This window comes from Numenius arquata, chromosome 2, assembly GCF_964106895.1.
Source record: "Numenius arquata chromosome 2, bNumArq3.hap1.1, whole genome shotgun sequence".
Classification (NCBI taxonomy): Eukaryota; Metazoa; Chordata; class Aves; order Charadriiformes; family Scolopacidae; genus Numenius; species Numenius arquata.
This window is the reverse complement of record NC_133577.1, coordinates 92,940,030-92,959,712: the sequence shown is the minus strand read 5'-3', so window position 1 is coordinate 92,959,712 and position 19,683 is coordinate 92,940,030. Positions and strand designations below refer to the sequence as shown.

At 41.4% G+C, this 19,683-nt stretch overlaps 1 protein-coding gene across 1 annotated transcript in view; it reads right to left on the bottom strand.

Annotated features, from left to right (window-relative positions):
- The window catches only part of PTPRR (protein tyrosine phosphatase receptor type R), a 156,203-nt gene extending 137,192 nt beyond the window's left edge, over window positions 1-19,011 (bottom strand). Inside the window, exons 1-2 of the mRNA XM_074167596.1 lie at window positions 18,825-19,011; window positions 6,140-6,444 (exon numbers count right to left, since the gene is read on the bottom strand). Of these exons, the coding sequence (XP_074023697.1) occupies window positions 6,140-6,444; window positions 18,825-19,011 (492 nt within the window). The remainder of the gene's footprint in view (window positions 1-6,139; window positions 6,445-18,824) is intronic.
- Window positions 19,012-19,683: the final 672 nt, after the last annotated feature.

Genomic DNA, 19,683 nt, shown 5'->3' with positions numbered 1-19,683 from the left:
AGCTGGTTGGCATTCAAGGATCGCCCCCTCCAAGCTCAGGAGAGGTGCATCCCAAAAAAGAAGAAGTCAGGCAAAATAGCCAGCAGGCCTGTGTGGATGAACAAGGAACTGCTGGACAAGCTCAAGACCAAAAAGGAGGCCTATAGAGGGTGGAAGCAGGGACGAGTAAAATGGGCAGAATATAAAGAAACTGTCCGAGTGGCCAGGAACCAGATCAGGCAAGCGAAAGCCCAGGCAGAACTAAATCTAGCCAGGGACATCAAAAACAATAAGAAAAACTTCTACAGATATGTCAGGGACAAAGGCAAGACTAGGGAAGTTGTGGACCCTCTCCGGAAGGAAACGGGAGACCTGGCCTCCCAGGATATGGATAAGGCTGAGCTACTGAACAACTTTTTTGCCTCAGTCTTCACCGGCAAGGGCTCTAAGCACACTGCCCAAGTCACAGAAGGCAAAAACAAAGGATCTGTGAATGAAGAACTGCCCACAGTAGGAGAAGATCAGGTTCGAGACCTATTAAGGAACCTGAAGGTGCATAAGTCCATGGGACCTGATGAAATCCATCCACGGGTCCTGAGGGAGCTGGTGGACGAAGTTGCTAAGCTGCTTTCCATCATATTTGAGAAATCGTGGCAATCTGCCAAAGTTCCCGCTGACTGGAGAAAGGGGAACATAACCCTGATATTCAAAAAAGGAAAAAAGGAAGACCCAGGGAACTATAGGCCAGTCAGCCTCACCTCTGTGCCTGGCAAGATCATGGAGCAGATCCTCCTGGAATCTCTGCTAAGGCACGTGGAAAATAAAGACGTGATTGGAGACAGCCAACATGGTTTCACCACGGACAAATTGTGCCTGACAAATTTGGTGGCCTTTTACGATACTGCCACAGGCTTGGTGGACAAGGGCAGAGCAACAGACATCTGCGCAACCGCATCTTGGGCTGCATCAAGAGAAGTGTGGCCAGCAGGTCGTGCGAGGTGATTCTACCCTTCTGCTCTCGTGAGACCCCATCTGGAATACTGTGTCCAGTTTTGGAGTCCTCAACACAGGAAGGACATGGACCTGTTGGAACAGGTCCAGCGGAGGGCCACAAAGATGATCAGAGGGATGGAGCACCTCTCCTATGAAGACAGGCTGAGAGAGCTGGGGTTGTTCAGCCTGGAGAAGAGAAGGCTCCGGGGAGACCTCATAGCAACCTTCCAATATCTGAAGGGAGCCTACAGAGCCGGAGAGGGACTCTTTGTCAGGAGATGTAGTGACAGGACAAGGAGTAATGGTTTTAAATTGGAAGGGGGAGATTTAGATTAGATATTAGGAGGAAATTCTTTCCTGTGAGGGTAGTGAAGCACTGGAACAGGTTGCCCAGGGAAGTTGTGGATGCCCCATCCCTGGAAGTGTTCAAGGCCAGGCTGGATGGGGCTTTGAGCAGCCTGCTCTAGTGGAGGTGTCCCTGCCCATGGCAGGGGGGTTGGAACTCGATGATCTTTAAGGTCCCTTCCAACTCTAACCATTCTATGATTCTACGATTATTTCAATATAAAACATGTTGTTTAAACAGGGATCCGCTCCAGATTAAGACCACACTAAATGTACATGTCTGTGTGCATGTATGGATATATATAAATATGTAAGTAGTCAGTGTGCAGTTGGTGCTTCAACTATCATGAATAGAAATATTGTCACTACAGGGAGATACTCAGCTCACCCTGAAGTAGACATACAGGCTATGTTCTACTGGTAGATTAAATTAGTCTGGTACTGTTCTTTGGCAGAAAACTGATGTGGAAATGGCCTGTGTCAGTACTAATCTGCAAAACAGGATGACCACATCCAGTCTGACTATTGGATATGGTCTCTGACCTATATGAACTCTCTAATCATCCAGAAACTGTTTAGAAAAGTGCTACATAGCTTAATAGACTACCAATAGGCCAGTTTCCTACTGCCTGTACCAAAGCGACCGAGTTCACATGTGGATATCTATTTATAGATACATACATTCATGTGCTTTACTCTTCCGCTGAATCCTCTCTCAAAGCACTCACACCTGAAGCTCTTCCTTGTGCTCTTCAGTATGCTTGAAGGCAGATGGCTCAAACATTGGTGACAAAATAGATGTAATGGTATAGCAGGGCTATAGTCCTGAGGCATTCAGCCATACACAAAATGCCATGGAAAAGGCAAAGCTCTGTGCAGCTGACTGTGAATCCTATGTCCTATTGACATTAGCTGAGAGAAAACCTAATTAAATCAACCCAATTCAGTAACACTCATGTAAATCAAACAAAAGTGATGTGCTGAAATTTAGGCTACTGTACAGCGCTCTGACCTTTCTAAGCAACAGAGATAGAGACAGATTTTCACATTTATATAAGAAGGTATATAGATGTAGCAAACTGTGAAAGGGAAAATCCTGATATATTGAGGAAGTTTATTACCTTTACATTTTTGAAACACACCACAGGATACAAGAGAAAAAAGCATCTGAGGAGCTTGGTCCAACCTTAGTACAACACACTTGTGTGCCTGAGAGAGACTTTGGACAGACCAAACTATATCAGGTTGCAAAGGATAATGCTTTAGCAACTCCATAAAGTGATACTTTAGACTTCGTCTGAGCTGTAACTTTTACAACAAGTCCTTCTGCTTTACGTTCAAGTTCAGTCCTAACTATATATATGTATGTATGTATGTATGTATGTTTGGGTTTCTTAAGAAGTGTGTTAGACAGCAACATTTTTAATCATAAGTGGTTATCTACAGACCATTTCTACTTCCCATGTACTACCTTGACCTTGGCACTGCTCACATTCAGTATTGGGAAGACTTGGAATAAACACAAACAAACATTTGGAGAACTTGTTCATTTCACTACTAACTCTCTAATATGTTCGATGAGTGTATAGTTTCTGAGAACCAAAATAAACCCATACAAACAGAAAACTCTCAAGTATTACAAAAAAATTATGCAATTCCATATGTTAATGAAGCAATTTTCAGATGAGTTGGTCTCACGTCATTTAGAGAAATAGCTTCACAGAGCATATGGTTAAGCACTAAGGCATTTATAGAACAGTCAAAATGCTTCTAAGAGCTCTGGATTGTCCTCACTTCCCTCAACAATGTGCACTGAACACACACATACCGGGTAACGTGATGGAAAGCCTTCAGTTACATAAAACTCACTCCCAGAAAATTAATCTCTCTTTTTCCTACCTTAGGCAAACAAGCACTACAATTTCCCCAGGTTCAGTAAAATTACTTCTTAACATGCATTCTTTATTGATAGTCACAAAACATCATTTTTTGACACAATACCTGCAGAATTCTTGGCTTTATAGCACTCTGCTGTGCATTGGCAACATTTTGCTTGTCAGATGGTCTAGTCCTTAGCACAAAATGTAACCTTGTAATAGTTCTACATTAGGCATCCATTCACCCTACCTCTCCACCTTGATCATGAGAAAATGGACTTTGAGTCACTGAAATTAGATTGAATTCAGTTTCCTCCCCTCTGCAGAGCTGCAACAGCGTTGATTTATTTAAAAAAAATAACCCCCGTTGCTGGCTTTCATACTAAATCACAATGTGCACTAGTCATGTAACTGGATTACAGGAAGCATTAACACTAGCAATTGCCCTTTCAAGTTGAGCAACCAACAACATCGCTAAAGGCTGGAACAAAAAGGGTCAGCCAGGGCAAAACAGCAAATGTTGCTGCTCGCCCTATATGATAAAAACTGAAAAGCAGCAACAAGCAGTAAGTGCTGCTTCGAAACAAAGAAGGAGCAATACGCACACATTCAAAACAAAAGAGACTCCCTTGGCAATGACATTAACATTAACATTACAATCTACTTAAAGTGAAATTCAAGAGGTGGGAAAAAAAACGTTGAAGTGCAGAGAGCTGGAAGGAGCAGGGCTGTGCTTGGATTATGGCAACCACCCTGCTGTGGGACAGCCGCCCTTTGGAGGAAGACACCTTCAAGATTTCTTATTGTGGGATTAGTCCAGTGAGATGTCTGACTCTCAGCACTTCGGCTTTAAAGCATGTGCTTCCCCAAAGGCTTTTTATCAGAAAGGATGGCATTAAAAAGAAACCAAAAACACTGTCCTTCAACAAATCCAGGGACAGCCAAAGATCCCAAGTAACAAACAGCTTTCATGTCATGATTAGCTCATGCTGTTATGCCCCCCCTTAAAGCACATATGGTTCTCAGCCAGAACAGAAGGCTTCAGAGCAGCAGCTCCATCTTAGAAGTGCAGTGGCAAAGCTTCAGACCGAGGTCACTTAATGAGAACTTAATGTAGATTTAATAGATCTTTTTTTATGTGACTGCCAACTGAAAATCTGCCTCGTGCTTTTAATGCAAGCCCAGAGCCAGTCAGCTAAAATCAGGGTAGCCCCGGAATATTTTGCAGGATTCTTCCATTGCAGGTTGAGGACTGTGGGTTTCCAAAAGTGTGCAAAGCTCTACTAAAATAACAGGCCATAGGTAACAGCATCATCTAATGAAAAAATGAGGGGCCGTGCATATTCCCAGTTCCTTGCACTAACAGAAAGGTTTCACCTTCACAGGAGGTGAAATAATGCTTGCTATGGAAGAAAGACCATACCTTTACTATGGAGTTGGCCCTGCTGGTTTAGGCTAGCTTGGGGCCTAGATGTATCCAGCTTGCTTGGCAACTGCTCCTCCTGATCAGTATCATTCAGTATTGGGACTCTGTGTACAGTTGGCATGTCCCCAGTGAAAAATTGCTGTCAGTACCTTTTCTTTGCTCTGATACGGACACTTACATACAACTGAACTGACTACGCTAGCCCTCTAATCTCAAATTAGGAGGTCTTGTTCATGTGGGATGCAACAAGCCCAGAACACAGCTTTTTGGAGTCTAGTTCTCTGATGGTATTTTTTAACTGTTAAAACTTTGATGTTAGACTAATAAAATTACTACCCTTTTCTTTCCTGATTATTCTTTTCTGTGTCACTAGTCTTTATTGCGTTTGGTGCATTCATGAGGGCAGAACTCTAGAGGTACCAACAGTACAAATAACTCGTATGTGATTCTGAAACACTTTGTGTGCTAACATGCCCTAGTGTTGTATGCTCCATCTTCTTTCCTCGTTTGTAAAGGCCATTTTCTTTTAATCTACCATCTTCTGTACAGAGTAATTTATAGAATTAGGCAAATAGCTGCTGACTGTAATTAGTCACATTGTTTCCATTTAATCTTTATTAGTTCTCTCTAAGGAGTGCATGAGCCATTATGAATGGTTGTTCTTCCCTCCAGGAAGGAGAAGGATAAGCCCTGTGCTCTTCTTCATAATCAAGCAGGGCTACCTATGCACCAGGGTGAGACAGAGCAGTGTCTGCGCAGAGCATACACAGACTGTGCTGCGCACTCCAGAGAGAACAGACAGCTCTACTGACAGTATGCTGCTCCACTGGCATGAAGGGTTAGGATGCAGCAGGGTGGCATCAGTATATGATTCCACTCACATGCCCTCCACTGCAGGAGGGAGCACTGCCATCACTTTTCTGAGAAAGGGATAGATCACACACAGTTAACTGAAACGGGAAAGTCCCAGACCATACCTCCCAAAAGGAGCACATATGCCTTACACCAACAAAAATACAGTTCTTATTCTTTGCAAGAAACAGGCTTGTTCTCAAACAGCTACGTAAGCATAAGGGTGGATTCACTGCAGAAATAGAAGTGAATGAATCCTTTGCATCAGCCTTTTAAAATCTCCCTGCCTCCGCTGAATTGTTCCCTAAAGTACATTTTCTTGCACCCTATGCAGAACAAGTTTAAAATCCATCCAGCAAAACTGGTGCAAATACCAATCAAGACAAGAGGATTAAAGGCATTTGAGGCAAGTTCTTTACCTACAGAGAGGCTATATTCTGCACTGGTTCATCAGATTGCTTGTTGATCATAGTGAGGCTATTATGAATGCAAGTTCTACTAAAGTGAAGAACTTCAGGATGTGTGGCCATTATTTAGATTTAGATGATCAGTGAGGCAGTGAAATATGAACTTTGGATACCTCAAATTACAACCTATGTCTGTATTTATCTACAGGCATATGTATTCACAAAACAACTCCAGAACTCAGAAAAAAAAAGGCACTTACCACAACAATCACATTTGTTGCAGGAATAGGAAGATTTTCCACTTCCAAATCTTCACCAGTCATGGCTAACAGATTGAGGGAGGGGTCATAGGCAGGTCTGGGGAAGGTTGATTTAACAATTATTGCAGGGTGCAGCTTGCTTATTTTGGTGAGAGAAGAAGAATGGAAATTTTGTTTGGAATTCTTATAACTGTCTGTATCCAGACTTTTCTCCATACTTTGCACATGGTGATAAATAAACACAGGTTTCCCACTCTTTCGATGATGAATTGCCAAAAAGTGGTCATTGTCTCCAGAAAAGCAGCCTGCAGAAAGAGAAGAATAAGTTTAGAATGTCTCTCTTGGATATTCTGTAGATGGTGCTGGAAATCTGATGAGATTTTTGGGTTCAGCAAGATTTGGAAAGAATATTTGTGGAATACAAGAATTCCCTTAAAATCCCACAATGCAATTTCTATAGCAATAGCTTAACAACTCTAGAGAGAATCTACTAAGTATGTGAAGTGTATCACATTCTTAAACTCATTTTTTACAGGTCTTTAAAAAATGTTATTTATACTTCCAGCTAGGATTACATTTCAAAAATGATGTGCAAGAGCAAAGCACATGCTGAGTCAAGTCCAAGTTTTGTATTGGTATCAACTCCAGTAGGAAAACATATGCAGTACACTTTTGGATTTATTTAATCAACCAGTAATACCAAAGATGAGAATTGCTTTGATCATCTTTTATATATGGCGACTTGAGGAGAAAAGGCCAAGAACTAGATCCAAAAATCAGACTTTAACATGTAAGAAAGAGAAGAAAGGTAAAGCTCAGATGCCTGAGTCCATAATCATAATTCTGCATTCCCTGTTATGCTGCCATTAACTGTTTAGATCAGCAGGCCTTATAGTCCCGTGTTCCAACTCTTCTTATGACCCAGCCTACAACCAAGCATTGCCTGGCCAGCCAATGGAGCACCTGCCTCTCCATAGAGGAAATATGGGTGTGTGGATTTAGCCATACCTTGGTGTTGGGTACGAGAATTCTTTTAGATTACATGTTTTTAATAAACTGTTTATTAGTAAAAAATAAGTTTTCTTTTCATAGCCAAAAATACTTCCTAATGATGCCTTTATAAAAGGAACCAGAACTAAAGTTTTATTTGATTATTTTTTTTAATGGATGAAACCTAGTGAATCTTCAGTTCCATTGTGAAGAACAGAACAGCTACAACAGCCCAGTTCAGCTCCCAGTCTGGAAGTCAGGCTGTCCCTCTGAGCAGGAAAATAGGCAAGGATCAGCTCCTTTACAGATAAAAAGTAACCAAAGCTGCATTAGTCACCTCCTGGAAAAGCGCTCTAACGAACCCACTGTGGTACAAAAGGGACTTTCTGTTCTAAGAGAAGTGAACCTGGAGAGCTCACTCTGATCAGCCTGGAATTTCCTCTTCAGAAGCTGTTGGAGTTAACGGCAATGTTGTATTTGTGCACTGATCTTTAGTTTAAAAAAAAAAATAATATTAAAAAAACCAATGTTATTTTAATTCTCATAATGAACTGTGAAGAACAGCTCAGAACCAACCACATGTTTCAATTCAGGTTGAACAAGAAATCATTTTGTTCTATTCAGACTGATTTTTGCTTCTGATTTTTTTTTGCTTCTGTAAGCAAATCAAAATAGTCAGTCATTTGCACAGCTCTACCCAGTGCCCTTAGGAGATTTCAGTGTAGGTAATTACATTCTGTTGACCTAATTTCCTCATGAAATTTCGGTTAGGAAAATCAAGGACAATACCTTATCTGTGCTATAGTATTGCTATGCATCATTGAGAAATGCATTCTCTGCCAAAAGCAGGCCCATGTAAGTAGGCAGTGAAGCAATTCATAACATACATGAGCAGAAAATCAATAGGAAGAAGACAGAACACAGAATTCTGCATCTTGCAGTACACTTAGAGATCTTCCTAGTATAAAGTACGATGCTAAACCTAAAGCTACTCTTTTAAATGGTAAAAACAAACACTGACAATTTCCTAGATGACCACTGAGGTCACGTATGTTGTCAGGTTTTGATTGGGAAGATCAGAGCAGCAGAAAAAAAAAGGAGAAACTGCAGAGTATAGTCTTAAAGACAGATGACTTTCAAAGCTTGTTAAGCTTGCTGGGATCTCATTAAGCTTTGTGGGGGTTGGCTTCATTGACAAAATCCTGAGGGATTGAGAGAGTTGTGTGAATGGCAAAATAAAAACAAGGAAACATCAGAACTTCTCATAGTCACCTACTTCTAGTCACCTCTTGTTGAATTTATTTTCATGGCTCCTTCACAGACAACCAAAACTGATCATAGCTAATATACAGGATTGTAACTAAAGAAATATCTGGTGTCTGTTGTTCCTCTTTGCTTCCTTCATTCCTACTCCTTTGTTTTTAGGGAATCAAACCCACTGAGCTTCCCCTGCAATTCTTTATATTGCATTTCTTACCCACTTTAATATTCCAAACTCCCCTTTTATTTCATATATTTTTATGGAAAGAAGAAGAATGAAATAATATAATTAAGTATGAGCCCAAATTCTTCACTGACTACTATTAAGGTAAATCCCAAGTATGACTTCAGAGTTAATCCTGACTGAATCAAGAGTAACACAGAAAAACCTGAACGGCTGTCTTATTTTTGATAAACCAATAGTTAAAGGAACTCCTCAAAAAGCTCGCCTGGTGATTAATCTCAGTACTTTTTAACAGGAGTATCACCATTTCCCACTAGATCCCAGCAGGCTCGCTTCCATTAGAATGCTAAAAATCACGTCAGTAACACAGGTCCCTTTACCGAACTCAATACATGGTCCACCACAGCAGATTTTCAAGATGGGCAACAAAACATACTTTAGTAATGGCCCATCCTACAGAAATGAGAAATTAACATGTCTAATTACACAACATACTCTTTGCACTCATACAAATATATTTTTACCAGGTGACAGTGCAGAAATTCAAATACGTTCCAAGAAAATTACTAGGCTGAACTTGGTTTTCTGTGAAGTCCACATAGTCCCAGCAATTTAAGTAGGTTACCCATATTTACAGGGCCCCATGTGAAAAACTTCATTGATCTTAGCAGACTATGCATAAGGCCCTAACCATGATCAGACTTAGGCTCCCAGACTGCTATGGATGCTTCAGGTGTCCCTAATAAGTAGGCCACCCTTGATACTACAGGGGAACCTAAAGCTTCCTCTTAATGTGATGAAGGGAGAAAATGTTCCTTCTTCACCCCCCAAGCATCATCTCTGAACACAAGCAGTATGAGTCAATGAGACACTCGGAGAAGTCAGTCATTAGAAACACCAGCACTTCTGCTGCACATCACCTTTAAATATTGCCGGCCTCCAGCCCTTAAGAGAGAGAAGACTGGGATTCCTGTATTAAGTTCTGTACCTATACAGAAAAAGCCAATACTCCTTTGTGGCCCCTGAGGAAACCATCAGAAGCTATGAAGAACTGAAGTACCACAGTATGATAGTAAAAAGTGATTTTGGTGTCTTTTAAGCTTCAGATATCCGAACACACATGGAAATTCAGAAAATGGTGCTTAGGACAAGGCTCAAAAAATAAAATTCCTAGAAGTGTCTCTTCCATAGGCTTAGCAAACTTGATCCTAAAGTGAATTTTGATATTCTGCTCACACTACCCTGTTTGAACTCTACTTCACCGAATTTTCACTGAATTTTTAGAGTTGGAAGGGACCATAAAGATCATCTAGTCCAACTTCCCTGCCGAAGCAGGATTGCCCAGAGCATGTTAGAGCATGTTACTCAGGACTGCATCCAGGCGGGTCTTGAAAATCTCCAGAGAAGGGGACTCCACAACCTCCCTGGGCAACCTGTTCCAGGGCTCTGTCACCCTCACTGTGACACTGTGAGGAAGTTTTTTCTCATATTTGAGTGAAACCTCCTATGTTCCAGCTTGTGCCCGTTAATACTTCAGACTACATACTTCAGAATGTAGTTATTCATGACTGACTTGTAATATTCAACTAGTGCTGATATCATCCTTTAATGAAAACAATTTTATCCCTTCTTCTAAAATTCCCTCCTCTCAAGTGCATTTACAAAGAATTATAGTTTATTCTGCCTTGGCATTGAGGAGAACAGACAAGATGTTTAGAATGTGATTCCATGCTATTTCTTCTAATCAAAAAGATGCTGAATCTTCACCTGTTTCTCAGATAGGAATAGCTATTTTTATGTCAATGGAAAATTTTATTACATTATTTGTTCCAAAATGAAGAACAATCAATGGCTATTTTCAAACCCACATCAGAACTTCTCAGCAACAGGTTTGTATCTACCCTTGCTCCTGGAAGACAGCCTATCCTTCCTTCATCTAGATCATCTCATGCAATAACCTTTCCTAATCCCTTTAGTAACATGTGCTGCACTGTGGCTTGATACTGGTATGCTTTGCTGATTCTTTCTTCCAGTTCTTCTGTCTGCACAACGTTGATAATGGTCACCGCTCTTTCTTAGGCTTTGGCTCCTGATGAATATTGCTACTTCTTCCTCTGTTCTTACCTACTGATTGACTTTTCTTTCTTCCTTGCAACTCCTCACATGCTGCTGCTGTTTTTCCTTAGATTTTTTTAACAAGAAAGTCTATTTTGATCTTGCTTCCATGTTCTTCCACTGTAACCCCCCCCCTTTAATTTAGCCTCTCCTTTACAACAGTACTCTCCTTCCTCAAAATCTCAGATTATCTTTAGTCTCATTTCCAGTCCCTGGAGCTTTGCTTCTAGAAGCTCTACCAACTGAAACACTCCATCTATTAATCAAGTGCAACAAGAAGCTCCAGGGTGATGAAGAATGCACACTTTCTACATCTTGAGCATCTTCACTGCTTGTGCTAATTTCAGTATTTCCACCATTGCTAGCAGTTGCCGTCTTTGTCTTCATCATCCTTCCTGGAAAGGAAAATCGGAAAATCCCTATGACACTCTGTTCTGCTGGTTCCAGCTGTTCTGCTTGCTGGTTCCAACGATATGTTCACTAGATTTTCTTAGTTGTCTTCAAAAACATAGAAGATTCTGTCCTGAATTAAAAAGAAAAAAAAATCCACTCTACAGAAAAATGATGGATAGCAGGTCGGTAAAAGTCTATGTGAAATACCCACATGGTCCCAGTATATGGAAAGCACAAAAGTTTCTTATGATAATAGATGGGTAAATCACAAAAATGCTAGATAGTACATGCTGCTGAGCCTGTTTTACACTACAAATGTATATTACACATGCAGAAATGAAAGCCTATAATAAATAGTAAATCTGATGTGAAAGATGTTGTGGGCACTTTTGCCTGTCCCAGCTGGCCTCTGCTAAATAGAGAAATCCCAAGATTCTCTAGACTGTCTCGAATCCCTGAATAGTCTCAGACAGTTGACATTTTATTTTAAAGCAACCTGCCAGAAAATTGTTCAACTCCCAATTCCCAAATATCTTCACTTTCTGTAAAACAGACAGAAAAAACTTCAAGATAGTCAAGATCCATTAATAAGGCAGTAACACAGTAGCATGGCTTTCTCTTTTTAAAAGATAATAATATCACAGATTTACAGATTTTTTAATCTCACATCCTCTAGAGCCAGAAACTAGAATTTCATCCAGCCGGAACAGGAGAGTCCTAGTGGGACATAACATTCTTTTGTAAACCTGATAGGTCCAAGATAATGGTGTCTAAAGTCTTGATGTAAATCTGGAAAAACAATTTGAGGTCATTGTCTCAAGTCTTATTATTTGTTTTAATCTGAACAAATTAGATTCATAATAAAGTATGTTCCTGATCATTCCTATTTTCTGTAACGAGTTTACTACTTGTAAGTAGTAGAGTCACCCCAAATCCATCAACAGAACTGCTGTGCTGCACCTGATTACTAAATAAAATGCACAAGCGAATATAAAGACATAGTGTATATTTTAAAACTCACACTTAATACTATAACTAGTGCTATAACACTGAAATCTCTTTGTAGTTACAGATATCTTGGTACATTACACAGCTTGATATTTTCACGCTAACAAGCTAGAAATTGGAGGAAAAAGGCAAAAAAATGTAGAGTCGTTTCATAAGGGAAAAACATGCTGAAACTTGACTGATTGGTTTCAAAGATAAATTTAATTCAAATACAATTTGAGTTACAGCATTTTATGCTGTTGCTAAATAATTTTCTATTTTCAGTAAAAAGATTTACTAAACTTTGGTAATGAAATTTTGTATGCTGAGCTCCACATGCTGTTTTTCTTTCTATTTAGCTTATTGTTCTGAAAGATGTTCTTTGCCCCATACAACCTTTCTTCACACCCTATAAACCAGCCTCAGACTTTGGATAGGCTTGGTCTTTGTCACCTCTTGCACAATGGTTCATCTCTTCTTGAACAGCCACCAAGAGTCACTGTGAGAGGCAGGTCAGTGTACTTATGCAGACCATTGATCAATCCTCTCCAATAATGCCAATGTTCCCACAGATAGGAGATTCATTGTTTGTCTCTTTTTAGTCCATTGAGGTGGAAACGGACTCACAGCCTGAAAAGCAGAGTTTGTAGTTCTCTCTTGTAGATTTTGGCCCAGAGGAAGGGGAAAAGAAAATATCTCTTAGCTCCTGTGCTAAAACGCTTAATATCATGCTAGCCATTTATGAGCACGGCTCTAACTCTATTCTCTTTGTGAACCCCTAAAACCAGTTTTCTCAAGCTCCAGATCTGCATTTTTACCTATTTCTGAACTGTTGAGAGCATGGAGTCTTCAGTGCCAAGCCTGTGCCCCAACTCTTATCATCCCACACCTGCACTCCTCTACACCACATTCCGTGCCTGCACTCTCGGTGTCTCTGCTGTTCTACCTGGCCTGTGTTACTGCTATCTGTATAAAACTAGAGTTGCACCACACAAAGTTAAAGAAGAGTAAAACAGATATAGATGCTTGGACAATTAGAGAAACTGTTGGCAGAGCTAAACCAAGTAAAACAGGCAGTTCAAGGAAAGATCGATCAGAGCTGGCTTGTCAAGCCCCCGTCAGGAGACCTTGCAAACTCAATAAAAAGCTTATGGCTTTGTTATTAGACAAGGCAACACCATATTACAGGGCTACAAGGTCACAGTCCTTCAGAAGAAGGATTCTGCACTTTCCTAGCTAGGTCCAGTAATCAAAAAGCCAGGCCTGTTGCAGCAGAGGAACAGTACCCATGGCACGTCAAAATTCAGAGCAAGTAACCTACGCCAGAGCTAACCAAGCACAGAACAGGACAATTGTAAAAAATTGGAAAAATATTTTGATTTGCCTTTAACCAAAATGTTCAGAACTTTTGACCAAAACAAAAAATTCAGCTAAAATCAATTCGTAAAAAATGTGTGTATATATATGTGTGCAGGTGTTGATACAATTCAGTTTTCTGTGTGTGTGAGAGAGAGCGCAAACACATGCACACACATGTGAGAGAGCGTGACAGCACCCCAGAGAGGGAGGGAGTACACACAAGGGAGGGAGTACACACGAGAGGGAGGGGAAGAGAGAGATGATTGCAAGGAATTTTCTTCCTTTTCTAATAAGCAATCTGCTGAAAATAGAAACAACTGCAAATTCATTTTTGCTGAATTTGTCCCTTTCAGTAGGGGAAAAAAAAAAAAAAGCTCTGACCAGAAATATTCACAGCTACAGTGAATCTGAATTAAGCATGAGTGGTATCTTTCTCAAAAAGGCACTTTGCATCTCGTTTTATGGGCCTGTTGCCTGATATGTCAATAATGAAACTGGATATCACAGACCATTGATTTCACTAGGTCTACTCATGTGAATTGAGAGATGACCCATTGGTCCCAAAGGCACTTAAGTATTCTGCCATACTTATGCCCTGGCACTAACGTGCTGTATAGTCTCACATCAGACTTTTTTTTTTCCAGAAGGTGTGAGAAAATACTGCATCAATTTGCTAATTTTGTGATTACTGTTATTTTCCAAATTAAAGTTGTGGCTAAATTCTGCTATATAATGTGGATTTAAATGTATAGTATCTCCATGCAATATATAGTATCTCCACAGAAATCCGTAGCTGTTATGAAGGAAAGTCAGTTCAGTCTTACAGTTTTCGCTGGGTTTTTGGGGTTTTTTGGGGGTTTTTTTTGCAGTAACACTGCTCTAGGAAATCACACTGAGGATTTCTGAGCAGATCTTATTAAGGTTCTCCAAGTGCTTATTCCAAAGCCATGCTGAAAATCCTGCAAGACAATGACTGTGCTTTATGGAGTAAGAGTCCTACCACTCCTTCTAGTCCCCCACATCAAGCCTTATAACATCCCCATGGACAGGGACCACCACCAAACACAGCCACCCACTGTTATCTCATTAGCCTCCTTCAAGAGACACAGACTCCCCCAAGAGCCCAATTCATGGTTTTTCAGCAAGTCTCCTGCTTCACTCTCCAGAGAAGCTGGAGCCAGCCTTTACTGTATAAGATGTTTCAGTCTTCTCATAATACAACAAATAAAATTAGGCAGGGATTCCAAGATCACAAACCTCCATGATTTCATAATGGATGTACTGGACAAAAGCCTATCATAGAAGATGATGGCTTTCAAAATTATGAATAGCAAGAGTTTCCTCATGTGAAAACATGACGAGTCTCTCTTTCCAACTAAAAACTTCTCCCCCAAAAAAAGTCAGATACTGAATTATAAAACTATTTCTCCCCAACAGAACCTTTAAAGAGATAGATGACTACCCTCTGATTATCCATGAGTCTACTAATATAAGGCACAAATGTCTATTCTAGTAAGAACACCCACGCAAGGCCAATAATATGTTTTCTAAAGAAGGCAATTATAAGTACCAGCTTCATTTAGATTAGGTTAGTGTAATGAAGCAGAATTCCAATACATTTTTAAAATCAATAGGTCCTTCACATTTAGTCTAAGTGTATTTAGAGGCTAGCGTTATTCACTCATTAGTATGAGGTGACTGAAATGGATCTGATTGCGAATGCATTTTGTGCAGATCTCACCTCAACCGTAGAAGTACAGTCCCAAGATTTTCTTATTTTTTGTGACAGAGCTAGGGCATTTTTTAGAAAATAGGCCCCCCCAACCTCTTTAGAAAATAGCCCTCCCCAAGTAGAAACCTCAGTCCACTCTAGTCATTTCCAACCATGAGAATACCACACAGTGCATATTTGACCAGGAAAGCTGAAGTACTAGTTTCTGCCCAGGATAACTTAGTAAAATCACCTTGTGGACTTTGCTAACAATTAACTGAGAACCAACCTAGCATATTTATAATATAATGAATTCCACTCAATTGAGTGTTATTTTGTGGTCAAAGAAATTTTGGGTTTCATATCAGCAATCCCCATGTTATTACAGCATTGCCCTACGAAGATAAAATGCCACTATTTCCTACCTTGAATTTTACCTGATTCAGCTGACAGGCTTGGGGAACAGATTCATCAAGAGGTAGAAACAAGGATAAAATGAGGTAATAGAAGCCCTTAGCAAACTAGTGTAAGGCCTTTGCTCAAGAAACATGACTTAGATGACCTGAACAAATCTTCAGTTGTTAACTCCTTGCTTTTCCTGGACCAAGGTTTGTTCACATCTTAAAAGCAAATTCTGCAAAAATGCTCTCATAAAGAGTAAGGTTTTTTTCTCATCTAGTTGATTTTCCTAGCCTATTTCCTGTGAATATTTAATTCATAATATATTTTAATTCTCTTCACAAAATTTGTTAAAAAAGAAAATGAGGTGAAATAGTTAATTAGTTGAGTAATCTGGATGACGCAAATGGCTCTAATTACAAGTTAGTCTAATGCATCACTTTGTGTTTTTGCTACTGCCTGCCATTCTTTTACAAGGAAAGAATGCTTCCTAGTTATCTTGGGAGACATTAGTTTTTCATTGCAAGAACATGTATTAGATCATACCTACTAAAAAAGAGTATAACCTGAGCTGCCTTGCAGTCTCTCATGCAACGCATAATGTAAGTTGAAGGTTCATGCTGACCTGTAATCAGTCGCTACAGATTTAGGTCTTCATCCAACAGCCAGTTCTATAAAGGTTGATTAGTTCACCTGCTGCACTCAGCAGAAGGGCCTAATTCTGTTTTCAGAGATGCACACAGAAGTGTCTTTTATTTCAGCAAGTTATATATGGGTATAGCAACACCACAATTGGATTTAATTTTCTGTTTACACAGCTGTCATGCTTTATTGGAATCGGTATCTAAATCAGCTTAGTAAAATGGTACCTTTTTAAGTACATGAAAATTCCCAATCACATTTTTGACAAGAATATTTTCCATTTTTTGTGTGAATACATACGTGGCTAATGTAACACAACCATAGTAGAATTGTCTTTCCATAGCAAACCAGATTTGCAATATGACATGCATTACCTCTCCATTACAAAGCACTATTTCAACACATTACAGAATGACTATTTTTTCTTTTGCTGTAGCATTAGCTCAAGTAAATGTAGACTTATGTTTTCTCTAAAATCTATTATCACCAACTAATATCAAGGGAGATTTTGTTAATGTTTGATGACAGTTTCTTTAGCATTCCCTAGAAGCATGCCTCATGTATATTCAGCCCCAGAACAAAAAAGCCAAGCAGTTTCCATTGCATTACAAAAAAATTGACATTCAGGATATAACTTGTGACCTAGCACTAGTGACAAGTGGAATGCATTTTCTGATTCGACACGAACCAAAGCTGCAAAATCACTGTCAATAATTCATAAGTTTAGGCTATACATAAAAGATGTCCATAGTGGTAGCCTGTGTGAGACCAAATTTTCTATTTGAATCAGATGAAACAGAGAAATCTTAGCAGATTAAGCTTGCTATGTTATTTCACTGTTGTGACATCTTTAATGACTTCCAATGGGAGCAAGTTGTATGCAGCCCTGCCTTCGAGGAACCACAGCTCTTATGCTCAGTGGGAGTTGTGCCCAATATGCTAAGGTTGAATTCAGCTCCTGTCCATCCTCTCTGTTGCCTTCTCCAAAACAATTATTTTCCAAGATTGCCCAGGGAACAAAGTAACACCCTATCAACATCTATTTTCCTCTCTTTTTCTCATAAGTAGAGACATTTTCATAATAAAGGCCAAGCTTTGTTTGCAAGCATTCCCAGTTACTTAATGAAACAAGTAAAACTTAGTAAGGAAAGTAAATGGCTACTGGCAGGACATAAACCCATTTTCCATTAGTAGGGTAGAAAAATGAAGCACATCAAAATTTATACGAAGTCCACTGTTAACAGAGGACACATTGAGATTAGCAGGCATGTTATGTCAGATAGAGGCTGTACAATGATTTTATACAGATGATCGTTTTAATACATGCTGTAAAAGAACAATCTAAAAGCAGCTTAAGGCTTTTATTAAAATGGATCACGAAATGCTCCCTATCTTTCAGTCAATAATCTCTTGCACACATGAATATAAGGCATAACAGCATGAGCTTCCTAACTATAGATATAAAGGAAAAAAGCAGCTGAGATTTTATGAAGTGTAGCCTAATATTCCGGGGCAATAAAATACCAATAACTGAGGCAAACCACTTCTCCCGACAACAGCAAACAAAAGAATGCAGTGCCTGCTTCCTGCTGTCTTCACATAAACAACTATTTTCATAACACAGCTTATTTGGGGGGGGGGGGGCATACATGTTCATGCACTGCTTCCACATTAAAAGGAACATGAAGTTCAATTATTACTTTTAATGATTCTGACACAAAACAATGCAAATTAGTTGCATCTTTAAAATCTCTCCTAAAACCAACATTCCTGCGAGTGAAAGAAACGGTACCTAGGGGGTGTATGTAGTTGTTTTCCTTAATTAAACTTCAGTGAAGTTAAAAGCAGAGTGCAACAGCCATTTTCTACTTCAGAAGTAGCTATGCTTGCTGTAAATGATGAAACAAAGAAACTCTTCAACTTTGCTAATTCAGAACTTAATTCAATTATACAGTTACCCCAGATTTCATTTCCTTCCTAAGAGTATATATGCTTAAATCTGCACAGTGGAGAGAGAGAGGGAGTCTGAAAAATAAGCAGGTTTTTCATATTTAAGAGAAGCCCGAGATTTACACCAGAAATATAAGCCACAACCATCAGAACGAAACTGGCAGCAGAACTTCATGTACGTACTGGGGCGCTCATCGCTCACCGCATTTCTGAATGAGGCACACGTTTTGCTCGCCAAGCAGAGAGAGGATTTATCCCCGCTACAGCCCAAACGCCTGCTGTCGCAGCTGAAATTCCCCTTTCTTAAAAAACCCTGCTGCCACGAGCAAATACAAGTAGCAACGCCTCCCCCCTCCCCCCTCACCATCCACCCCCTAAATAAATTTTACAAATAGGGGGGAAAAAAGAAGTAGAAAAAGGGATAAAGAGACGCGATTTTCTTCCGCTGCCCCGGCCAGGTCCGCACGACCCGAGGCCGGAGGGCTCGCCCGGGGCGGCCGCTGTCCGCGGTGCTGAAAGGCGCTCGCGCCGGCCGCCGTTACTGAGCCCGCCCCCCCCTTCCTCCCTCCCTCCCCCTTCACCCGCGGGGGGGCCGCCCCGCCACAACAGGTGCCCGCCGCCGGGGGCAAGCGGCTGCCCGCCGCCTCCTTCCCTTCCCCGCACCGCCGTCCGACCCCGGCCGCCAACCCGCTCACCTGCGGCGCGGAGGTGGAGCAGGAGGCACAGCGCCCGCAGGCAGGCGGCCGCCCGCCGCATGGTGCCAGCCGCGCTGAGGCGAGGCGAGGCGAGGCGAGACGAGGCGAGGCGAGCCGGGCAGCACCGCGTCCCGCTCCCCCCTCCCCAGCCCCCGTCAGTGAGCATGCCTGGGAGCGGGCTGCGCATGCGCAGCGCCGCGCGGGGCGGGAGGGCGGTTGGGCGGGCGGTTGGCCTCACCTGCCTCCTCGGCGCGGGGTGAGGCGAGGGGAGAGGCCCGCCGGCGGGGAGCGGCGGTGACCGGGGTGAGATCAACCCCCGCCCCACCAAACCCCTGGGAGATGGGGTTGTGGGAGGGCGGCAGGGAGCCGAAGTGTCCGGAGATGAGAGGCGAAGGGAGAGATCTCCAGTTCCAGCCGCACGTACGGGCCGGAGGCGAGGGGGGCAGTTTCTCCCTGGGCTCCCAGCCGAAGCGGCAGTCGGGGCTCGCTGCTGCAGCCAAGCGCTGGGTTTTGCATCTCCCCAGTATCGCAGCGCTGCTGAGGCTCGGCTCAGAAGATCTGACGTGCCTGGGGGGGACTTGGGCAACGTGTGGTTTTGTGCTTGCAGCGGGGGCAGTCCTCCCCTTCAGTATGCTGTGAGACACGTTGTGCTGTAAAATAAGCAGTTAGCAAAAACTGCCTGACGGAAATCGCAGCGGATACAGAAATAAAGTACCATTCGCTTGGGATCCGCTGAACTCCAGGCAGAGGTTCAGACCAGACTGATGCAACACCTACTCGGGCAGGAGACACTTAGGAAATTTGATTACATGGCTATCAGAGACCCACATAAAAAGGCCAAACATGAGACAGCCCTGTA